The 11,763-nt window shown below is 38.2% G+C and overlaps 1 protein-coding gene across 1 annotated transcript in view; it reads right to left on the bottom strand.

Annotated features, from left to right (window-relative positions):
• Positions 1 to 557: 557 nt before the first annotated feature.
• The window catches only part of LOC126637620 (coiled-coil domain-containing protein 171-like), a 37,305-nt gene continuing 26,099 nt past the window's right edge, over positions 558 to 11,763 (bottom strand). Inside the window, exons 14-21 of the mRNA XM_050310990.1 lie at positions 11,268 to 11,444; positions 8,190 to 8,332; positions 7,465 to 7,519; positions 6,044 to 6,175; positions 4,516 to 4,651; positions 2,951 to 3,133; positions 1,930 to 2,041; positions 558 to 624 (exon numbers count right to left, since the gene is read on the bottom strand). Coding sequence (XP_050166947.1) covers positions 558 to 624; positions 1,930 to 2,041; positions 2,951 to 3,133; positions 4,516 to 4,651; positions 6,044 to 6,175; positions 7,465 to 7,519; positions 8,190 to 8,332; positions 11,268 to 11,444 — 1,005 coding nt within the window. The remainder of the gene's footprint in view (positions 625 to 1,929; positions 2,042 to 2,950; positions 3,134 to 4,515; positions 4,652 to 6,043; positions 6,176 to 7,464; positions 7,520 to 8,189; positions 8,333 to 11,267; positions 11,445 to 11,763) is intronic.

Genomic DNA, 11,763 nt, shown 5'->3' with positions numbered 1-11,763 from the left:
TAAGTTTGCAACTAAATTTATGTCTTCAATTGAGCTGACAAGAGAAAAGAGGGAACCACAGCAGGGCTGCCGTGAAATGACAGGAGTCATTTGCATACATTTCACAGAGTTCTCTCAATCTTAATTAAATATTGCAGTCCTTGTTTAAAATAGACAAGTATGAGACAGTACTTTGATAGTAACTAAAAGATAGATAGACTAAAACAGCTAATGGATTTTTTTTTTTTTTTTTGAGAATGAAGAAAAATACCCAAAATGTGGTGTTCTATAACATTAAAAAATATACTGCATAAAAATTAACTGCAATAAATAAAACATTAAAAAAATAACTGTTTCAGTGTACAAAGAATGAGAAGCAAGGAAATGTGACAATATGAATGCATATTTTCATAAAAATGTAAAATTATGGACAAAACACACACACACTGAACTACAACTCCAAGGTAGCTGCTAGATTTTACTTTAATTACATCATTTTACACTACTACATTTTTTTCATTCCCAAAGGGAAGCTGATATATAGCTAAGGGAAACTGACATAGCTAAGACTCTGAAAATTAATTTCCTTCTTTTCTAGTACTGGATAAGACATCCTGGCTGAAGGACCTGATTGAAGGCAGAGAAAATCCGTTTGATGTCACACTGTTGTATGTATCCATTGAAGACCCACCACCGAATTGGTGTGGTCTCACAAAGAAGAGTGCATCCACTGAAGGCCCAGAATGGATTCTGTCCACTAACACACCAGAGGATATGTCTAAAGACCCAGTACCAGTACTGATTCCTTGTGGTATCACGTTGGAGGATATGTTTCTTGCAGATACAATAAAGGTTCTGCTCCGCCTCACACCAGAGGATATGTCCAGTGAAGAACCAGTACCAGCTCTGTCCGGCAACACATGGGAGGATATGTCCGGTGAAGAGCCAGTACCAGCTCTGTCCAGTATCATGCCAGAGGACATACGGATTAAAGGCACACTGTGGGCTCTCTTTGGCTTTGCATGAGGGGACATGTGGGTTAAAGGCAGAGTATGGGCTCTGACTGGCGTCGCACTGGAGGACCTGCGAATTCGAGACAGAGTTCTGGTTCTGTCCAATATCTCACCAGGGGACACATGAATTTTAAACCCAGAAGCGGGTCTGTCCATTGTCTCACTGGAGAGCACATGGCTTGTAAACACACTATCAGATCCACTTGGGAACACGCGGCTTGTAAACACACTATCAGATCCACTGGAGAACACGCGGCTTGTAAACACACTATCAGATCCACTGGAGAACACGCGGCTTGTAACCACACTATCAGATCCACTGGGGAGCACGCGGCTTGTAAACACACTATCAGATCCACTGGGGAGCACGCGGCTTGTAAACACACTATCAGATCCACTGGGGAGCACGCGGCTTGTAAACACACTATCAGATCCACTGGGGAGCACGTGGCTTGTAACCACACTATCAGATCCACTGGGGAACACGCGGCTTGTAAACACACTATCAGATCCACTGGGGAGCACGCGGCTTGTAAACACACTATCAGATCCACTGGAGAACACGCGGCTTGTAACCACACTATCAGATCCACTGGGGAACACGTGGCTTGTAACCACACTATCAGATCCACTGGGGAGCACGCGGCTTGTAAACACACTATCAGATCCACTGGAGAACATGTCGATTGATTCAGCTTCTGTTGGCAATAGATAAAACTCTGGGATATAAGCACCAAGTCTGTCTGCTATCCCCCTGGAGGACAGGTGGGTTGGAGGCTGAGTACTGCTTTTGTCTGCTATCCCACTGGAGGAGAGGTGGATTGGAGATCGAGTACTGCTTTTGTCTGCTATCCCACTGGAGGAGAGGTGGATTGGAGATCGAGTACTGCTTTTGTCTAATATCCCACTGGAGGAGAGGTGGATTGGAGATCGAGTACTGCTTCTGTCTGGTATCCCACTGGAGGACAGTTGGATTAGAGGCTGAGTACTACTTTTGTCTGCTACCCCACTGGAGGAGAGGTGGATTGGAGATCGAGTACTGCTTCTGTCTGCTATCCCACTGGAGGACATGAGGATTGGAGGCTGAGTACTGCTTTTGTCTGCTATCCCACTGGAGGAGAGGTGGATTGGAGATTGAGTACTGCTTTTGTCTGCTATCCCACTGGAGGACAGTTGGATTAGAGGCTGAGTACTGCTTTTGTCTGCTATCCCACTGGAGGAGAGGTGGATTGGAGATTGAGTACTGCTTTTGTCTGCTATCCCACTGGAGGACAGTTGGATTAGAGGCTGAGTACTGCTTTTGTCTGCTATCCCACTGGAGGAGAGGTGGATTGGAGATTGAGTACTGCTTTTGTCTGCTATCCCACTGGAGGATATGAGGGTTGGAGACCGAGTACTGCTTCTGTCTAGTATCACATCAGCAGGCATGTTGATGGGAGACCGAGTACTGCCTATGTCTGGTATTGCACTAGGGGACACACGGTTTGAAGGCTCAGTACCAGGTCTATCTGGTATCACACCAGGGGGTATGTGGGTTGGAGGCCGAGTTCTGATTCTGTCTGCACTCTCACTGGTCGGCATGACGGTTGGAAATACAAAAATGCGTCCATCTGGTAGCAGAGCAGGTGGCATGTTGATGGTAGACCGAGTAGCGCCTCTGTTTGGTATTGCACTAGGGGACACACGGTTTGAAGGCTCAGTACCAGGTCTATCTGGTATCACACCAGGGGGTATGTGGGTTGGAGGCCGAGTTCTGATTCTGTCTGCACTCTCACTGGTCGGCATGACGGTTGGAAATACAAAAATGCGTCCATCTGGTAGCAGAGCAGGTGGCATGTTGATGGTAGACCGAGTAGTGCCTCTGTTTGGTATTACACCAGGGGGCATACGAGTTGGAGACCGAGTTCTGATTCTGTCTGGTATTGCTTCATCAGACACATGGATTGAAGGCCCAGTACTTGGTCTGTCCGGTATCTCACTGGAGGACAGGTGGATTGAAGGCTGAGTACTGGCTCTTTGCAGTGTCATGCTGGAGGAAATTTCAGCTTCTGTTGGCAATAGATAAAACTCTGGGATATAAGGCTCATCAGCCTGACCATCTAGCTTGAAGCTACTTGGATGTTTAGACTCTTTCCTGCTTTCTGCAATAAAACAAAGAATTAAAAAAAATAAAAATCAAAAGGGAATCTGCAATTAATGTTAAATACCTTTCACAAAAGGTATGTATGTGAAGTACTTGCGTTTGCTTTTTGTTTGAAGAACTTATTTAAAATACATGGCACCTGATCATATACATTAATCTCTAATAGATAGAAACAAGGACCTTATATCAAGTATTCTGCACCAGAAAGTGTTAGAAAACAATAGCGTACTTTATTTGAAGTGCTACAAATACTTAGAGAGAACTTTTAAGCCTTACCATTATAATTTCTAGGGTATGGGGTTTTTTAATCAAGTGAACAAACTTATTCTACAGTCTCCCTATTACTGTCACTAGGAAACATTTGCCATGCTAACCACAGAAGATACTCCTTTACTTTTCTATTTATTTTACCATCAATTGAAATCAAACACTTAATGCTCTTCAAATATCAGTCTGTTGGAAGATGGTGTGCCCATGACTTGCAGATTATTCCAACAGGAATTCACAGAAATTAAGGAACTGCATTATTAAAAAACCACATTGTTACTTGCTCACAGCAAGATCCTTCCTTTAGGGATGTTTACGCAGCTGTATACTGCTGCAGAATGCAATTCTCTGACTACCACACCCCAGCAGTCTTGCGCTTCTACCACCTGCCAATGGAAGACTGCCCTAAAATTCAGACTACCAACTGTTCTGTGACTTTTCACCTCAGGATGTTTCCATCTCTGTTTCAACAGCTCAACTGTCTTGCTCTTTTTCTGGAGTGCAGCTACATTAGTAACTTTAATAAACTTTCAAACCCAGGGGCCACTGTAAAACTATAGATATGGAGGCCCCAGTCATTGGGAGTTGGTTACATTTAGTTCTGCACTTAAATTACACTTGCATCCTATTAACAGAACCTTTTGCCTTGTAGGCAACATTTAAATCAAATTACTATAATTTCCAAAGGGGTTACAATAGCCTGACAAGCTAAAAGTACACATACCTAGATACTGAGTATCCAAAAAATTTTTGCATAGAAAAGGCTAGATGAGATAGTGAAAAAGGCAAGTAGAGTTTTCATCCAGTTTGCATCCAAATCTGCTTCTTGCAATATCTAGAAAGCACTCCCTCAATCATGTCATAACACCTGGAATGTGTCATGGATTTGGTCCATGAAAGACACTCTCTGGCACTTAACATGATACCAATGGACTCAGTACCTTTCTCTTCTGAAAAAAGTCTCAGGAGGTTTCTGTTGACAATAGTTTTACTGCTCCATTATGTTTATAATTAAGTATTAATGTATCTGCCTACAGAAACTATGCAGCATGAAGGGAGATGCTGGCTAGGAAACTATATCCAAATTTCAAAATTGCTTGAGAAGTGACTTACCATAACTTTCATGAATGGTGAATGTTTGTTGTCCGGATCTTTGGGCTGCAGTGCGAAGCTGAGGAGTTTCTCTCAGTAATGTTTCAATTCTGCTAGCTGCAAGTTGGTAGACGTCCATAAAACTTTGAATCACGTCCTTTGAAAAGTAAAATAAATCATTAGTGACAAGTAAGCTATATCTAAATGCCAAATAGCATACTTTCAAATTCATTAGGGAAGATAATTTCCTGTTAATTGGAGAAATCAAACAAGGTTTATAAGCCAGACAAAATAATCTGATTACAATACAGCTAGGGAAATGTAATTGTTTTTATGTATATAGTGGAAGAATGTCCCAGTTGTAATATTGATTAGATTGATAATAAAGTTAGCAGCATAAGAGAGTACAAATGATTTGGCAGGACAGGAAACTTTATATGTACCATAAGTGGTTGAAAATATTGGTCTTCCTTAACAGTAGCAGATCACATTTTATAAGTTATAGTTTTCTCTTCAGATAGTATGAAACTGACCTTCTGCAGGTAAGTCTATAGTACAGACAAAAATAAATTTAATACCTCAAACAGGCATTTGCAAAGATTTTTGCTGTTTCCCTTTCTCAAGCACACTACTGCTTTTCAGAATAAAACTTAACATAACTGAAATTAATCAAGTTATGTCATTGTGAAGTGTAGGAAACAGCAGTAGCAAATTAACACCATCATATATCTTTTCTCATCAGAAGAAGTATTCAAAATGTTTTGGTGCTATGGTGCTAGTCCTAAAAGAGGATTCTTGCAGATTATAGTGCCTTTAACTGATATGTCCTTGTCACAGACTAATTATAGCAATTCTAGAGGACATGTCTGCAAATAATTCCACTGCTTTTAGTAAGAAGTCTCCCTAAAGTGATTATTTACTTCTTATCTCATTCAAGATCACAGGATATAGTGTTGCATACAGTGAAATTAAAATCAGTTGCCTGACTCCTAACTATAAAAGGCAAATTTTAAGATAAAATCTCCATAATGTACTGAGAAAGTTGCTAAACAAGCACAATGTAACCAGAGATGAGGAAAGGTAGAAAAGGGACAGGGAGAGAATGGACTTCCCAGTGACACAGACTGTGAACCATTGTTCTTTGATGTTTGCGTACCTCCTGAGTAATGTAAGTGGTGGGTTGTTTTGTTTGTTTTTTTTTTTTATTTTGTCTTGCTCATATTAAGAGAAGGAAAGGGAGAGGGGATAAAGGGATATTAATTTTCAGGTATATGTGCATTTCTCAGTGGTCATATTCCTATCAGTTATTTAACACCTGCAAAACTAAGAGTTCCCATCAGCTCTGAAATGCTGTGTGCAAGAGTATATATGGAAATTATTTGTCTTTCAACTGTTGACTGCAATATTTTTGAAGCTTTTTGCTCTCCACACATTCAGAGCAGTCTGGTTACTCATTTTATCTCAGACGAAAAATAAATTAAAAAAAAAAAAAAAAGAAAAGAAAAGAAACAGGATTGGTTTAGGCAATTGTTAGATAGATTGTTTAGACCTGGAATGCTATCGCCTCTGGCCTGCCCCACAGTTCTTCATCTGGAAGGGCATCTATTTGCAGTCTGGGTAGCTCCAGGCAGAACTCTGTTGTGCCTGCTGCAGCACTTGGCATCAAGGCCTGCTCTCTGACCTAAAAAGAAAAAAAATCCCAGTCACAATGTGGATTCTCCTTCAAAAAATTAACTGGGATGAACTGTGTCCCCTTGAGCCCTTTGAGTGTACTTGCAGGGATGACTGAACCTCTAATCCAAGAATAAATTTAGGACTATTTGATTTTTCATTGCAAATAAATCTCTAATTCAAAATGCTGGGAAAGAACACTACAAAGAAAAGGATCTTTCCCTGGTCTTAAATGAGAAGGCCAAGGACAAAACTTGCTCATGTTACTGTAAAATCTCAGCAGTTTCTGCATGACATCCACCTGAGAAGCTTAAGTGAAGCTGTATGAAGATGATGGTGGCACAAAGCAAATTATCTGTGAGCACATTTTGCTACAGCTAAAACATACAGTTTAGGTTCTATTACTTTCTGTGAATGTTAAAAGAGAGACTTGAAAAAGGTATCTGAAAATTAAAATAACAACAGTTTTGGTGAACACAGAATCTAAAATAAGGATTAGATGTCCATGTTGCTAGGAATTAAAATGTCATGGAAATTAACACTCTAAGGTAATTAAAAAAAAAAAACAACACTTCCTCTCCCCCTTCCCCCTCCCCCCTGTGGCTCTAGATTAAGAAGTTATAATGCAATCAGTCATTAGAGTTAAAAAACAAACAAACAAACAAACCACACAAAACCCAAACCAAAAACAAACAACCCCCCCTACTTTTCTCCCAAATAACTAATAAATACATCTTTGCTGGACCTTCAAATAATCCTATAGCTGGCAAAACCAGTAAAAGTCAAAGAGTCAACTTAATATCATTACTCAATTTAAAAAGTGTTTTTAAAAATATCAGTTAAATTTCTGACCACAGGTTATTTGTCTTTTACTTATTCTGTTTATCATGTATTAAAGGTTAAAGTAGTACACACAAAGCCAAATATTTTATGGCCACCATGTATGTGACCTCAGCAGATGACCTCCACCTCACCCAGTAGAGAGTTAACTCAACAGAAGTTGCCAGTTTTTCAGATGTTCCCTAGTCAACACTTGGCAACCAGAAACAGTAGTCAATGATTGAGGGAAAGTGAATTTTGTAGTAACTTTTCTATTCAAAATTAGAAGTTTGTGTATTAGAATATTGCATTTTATTTCATTGCATTTTTTTTAAGATTAAAGTTGAAGGGGGTAACTTAAATTCTAAGGAAAGTAAGTTGTTCTAAAACAATTTCTATTCCTGTCCTGAGGATAAGAAGTTATAAAACTTTGATGTCTTTGGAAACACAAATCAGAGGGAACCCTTCAACTGAACCTACCAACTGAAGAGCGGTTTCCACAGCTTTCATATGAGTAATGATCAATTCTTTGTTACTATTACAAGAGAAAGAAAAGCAAAAACAAGTGAGTAATTTATAGAACTAGAGTTCTACTTATGTAGAAATTAATTTTCTGCTACTCTATAACAGTAATGTCTTATAAAATAATTGTTGATAACTGTTATGATTTTATCTCTCCTTTTTATATCTCCAATGCAAACCCTAAAAATAGTTCATGTACCACTATTTGGTAAATTTCCATATGAAAAACACTTCTACTGGGCGTAAGACTAGGTCCAAAATGGGTTTCAGCCCCTTTGGCAGCTAAGACCTGCCACACAGCTGATGCTTCTGTATTTATTATAAATGAATGGTATCTCTCTATAAAAAGATTATGTGGAAATAGAAAGAATAATAATTTCTTAAATGAACAGAGTGCTAAGGATTTGCCAAAGAGATGTTTTCAAATCCTTAGGATTTGAATGGGCAAACAAATGCCCATACTACTCAGAATCTGAAGCACTACTATGGGATAACTACAGAAAACACATCATCATTTTGAACTAACAGTTTTCTTTTTAGAAGATTATCCCTGAATTTCAAAGAGATGCAGATGTACATTTGTCTTCTAGCATCACATTGGCCAAGGCTAAAACCCTGCACATGAAAGTAGCAATTGATGTTTTGTCTGATTTAAGGGATGTCCCCAAGGTCCCAGTGCTCACTTCTCTGCTGTGAGCAGGGCACGCTCTGCATTTTGGACACACTCTTGCAGTCGACGCCTGTCCTCCTCCATTTCAGTAAGAAGGTTCTTTTGGTGTTTCAGAACTCGATCTCTTCTCATATCCATTGCTGTCTCTGGGAGACTCTGAAAGCAGATAGAAAGCAGAGTTACTTGCCAGCCCAAATAATTAACTTCAGTTTATGCCACTGCTGGTTAACCACAGTGGAAAACTGACTGTGAAGTAGATTTGGACCATTGCATACTAAGTTTTAGCTAGAGAATTCATAAAACAGTTACTGACTTAAAACCCTCAGATTTTAGTATATTGCCTATGTACAAATGTGCTTTAGTAAACAAAAGGATTTTGTAGGCACTCACATAATGCCACTTGCTGTTACAATGTCTGTATGTCTAGACAATGGTCTAAAACATAGATCTCAGATATCCAAGTAAGTTTAGGTGCCGCAGGCATTTCACCTGCAGTGGTTCAGGCTGGATTACAGTGCCTCAAAGACTTAAGCTAGGTTTAACATCACTTTGCTATGATGCAAACATTTGTTCTCATGAGAAAATCTATTCTGATTAACAAGAAAGGAATGCATTTTTCAGTTGCATTAAGTCAAAATGTTTAGCAAAGTATGTTTAAAAATGCTTTATGAAGCCATAGAGCTGTGTGTACTCATGAGTTTAAGAGCTTAGTAATTTAAACACAGTAGCTTTTCTTGGATAATTCCATGTTATAACAGGCCTTCCAGAACAGTTATCCTATGTTCACATGTCACTCAGTTTCAAAGTAAAACTAAACAAAACTTTTAAAATGTGTGCAATAGTAGTAATAAGAGAAAACATAAAAATAATGGAAATTATTTTTCAGGGAAAATATGTGGCTATAAATGCAAGAGGTAGAAAAGGAATAAAAGGCATAAAATTTTTTACCACCTTCACCTGAAATCCACCCATGAACAGAGAGGCTGCTCAGGGAAAAGTTTTATTTCTAACAAGCCCAGAAATCCCAAACTCCACCCAAATTTAATGAATTTAGATGTGTGTGTTTAGCAAAGCACACAACACTCTCTGAACACAGAATGTGCATATAATAATTTTAATGAAATAGCTAGTGCAAATAAAAATACTAAACTTTATATCAGAAAACATTTTTCCATGAGTGTTTTCACAGCATTTGGATGAGACTCTTTTCTGACTGATGCTGTTGTAAATCAGTGGCAGCTTCACTAAAATCAGCACAGTAAACAAGCCCAAATTTTAGGGTATCTTCTTCTAAAACATGTATTGAAGACTATTTTGGGGTATATCAGTGTCAGTTACATGATTTAATGTATATTGAACCCAAAACGCAATTCATAAACAATTTATATGACTGGCTTCATAAATTTAAAAATAGATTGGTTTCATTACAGGTGCTAACATTTCTAAAAGGAAGTAAATATATACACAATGACTGTCATTAGGAAGAAAAAAAATGTACTGGATTAAGACCAGTGATGCCTCAGAGATTTTTGGGTTTTTAACTTTTGTAGAATTTAGAAGTAGTTGTTCAGTGAATGTAGATTTTAATGCAGCTGTATTATATCATTACCCTTAACACAGTGTTTACACATACCCAGTCCTACTACTCCATTCCATATCAATCCTCTAAATTCTGTTAGTGTGTTTAGCCTTCTTTTCAAGGTAGAATTCTAGAAAAACACCCTAAGGCCTGGACCAGAAGATATCACACAGACACAGCAACCTTCAAGCCCAGAATTTTGGAGGAACTCCAAGGAGTGTATGTGCTACGAAGAAGATGAAGATGAGAAAGAAAGGGTCCCAAAGACCACAAACCCAATTCGCAAAGGGGTGTGTCAAGAGGCAGAACTAGTGGGTGGACAAATCTGGAATTGGATGGACCTTATTATAAAATCAGAGAACCACTGCATCATGTATTTCCTGGGCCTCAGGCCTGAGATTAAAGGACCTACTCTCTTTATCTTATCTCCTACACTAAATTGGCCTGGAGTTTTTTTCTCCGTGATCTCTTAAGACAACACCAGCTTGTAACAGCAGTAAAATTCTGTGTGGCATAGATAACCATTTAGCGTTTGTGTAAAAGTTCCTTTTCAGATACAGAACAGAGCTACTGATTTACCTGATCTAATAAAAAAAGTAGTGTAAAATAGTTGCTTAGTCCCAGTTGACCTTGAAAGTGATGAGCTACATTGGATGTTTCTATGATATAGTCCATCAAGAAGATAAAAATATGCAGGATTAAAATTTGAACTGATAAAGTGAAGAAATTAGGTATTACAAAGTGAAGAAATTAGGTATTACTCCTTTAATAAACCTACTTTATGAAAGTACATGAATACCAAAATACCTCCTTACTGATAGCTGCTAAGTGTGAATAAGTTTTAAAATAAGCTATCAAAACTAAAAGTAGCTAATATATTTTTCCCCTCTTATGTGTTTAAAAACTGAATAAAGGATTCAAAGCAAAAATTTGTAAGAACACTGTTTTACAAGGTCAAGATTGATTATTAAAATTAGATTGTTCCACTGTACTGCAAAATAAATGCTACAAAAAAAACACAACAAAAAAGTGCCCTCAAACAAACAAAAAAAGACACCCCACCCCCAAACAAACTCACTAAACCAGAATTCTGAGCCACAAAACCCAATTAGCTAAGAGAAAAGGGACTGTCAGTTGGAATGCCAGGGCACAGGCAGAGACCCTTTCTACCTGTCATTAATAAAGGCACAAATAAAGCTGGGTTTTGGCAAGCTGTGTGAGAGAAAAAAGGTTCATTAAGTCTTTTTCTTCAGTTTTAAAAACCACAACACCTAGAGCTCAAAGGGGGGAAAACAAACAAACAAACAAACAAAACCACATAAACCCAAAACCAAACCAAACCAAAACAAAACAAAACAAAAAAAAAGAAGTTTAAAATCTTTTCTGATTACCGAAAAATTCTGACTGATTGAGTAATAAGTCTGCTTTTTCTCCAGTAATTTTATTTGCACAAGACGTGCAATGTTATCAACAGGTAAATTTCTGGGGACTATTTCAAAAGAATAATCTTACCCTTACGGATAGATTTAGGTCTTGGCCTCTATCTGCTGTTTCACTGGAGAGCTTTTGTAGTCTATCATTTAACTGAGTTATCTGTTGCTCCTGTTCAAGTAACAGCATTCTTGCCTCGTGCTCACGTTGTAAAGCATTATTTAATTCTTCATGTATATTGTCTTGGGTGATCATTCTCTGAAAAGAGAAATAAATTGTATTTGGTTGTGTAACTATAGTCACTGGTTTACCTGCCTGAATTTCCGAGTTCCACTCGCAAACTTATCAAATTCTAAAAGAAACACATACTAAAGATTGTTAGGTTTTTTAACATGAAGACAGGTTACTGAACAATAAAACCACAGACTAGTTTATTAACTGTATTTTTTCTAAAGAGTATGCAGGGTACTGTAAAAACTAGGCATTCATTATTCTATCCAAAATAGCACTCTAGCTTGCAAGACATCAATATTTAGAAGGAAATATATACAGATCAATGTCCAACATTTTAGTGCAC

Source organism: Myiozetetes cayanensis, unplaced genomic scaffold (assembly GCF_022539395.1).
Source record: "Myiozetetes cayanensis isolate MyiCay16 unplaced genomic scaffold, myiCay2020 scf155, whole genome shotgun sequence".
Lineage (NCBI taxonomy): Eukaryota > Metazoa > Chordata > Aves > Passeriformes > Tyrannidae > Myiozetetes > Myiozetetes cayanensis.
This window is presented reverse-complemented; position numbering and strand designations above follow the sequence as displayed.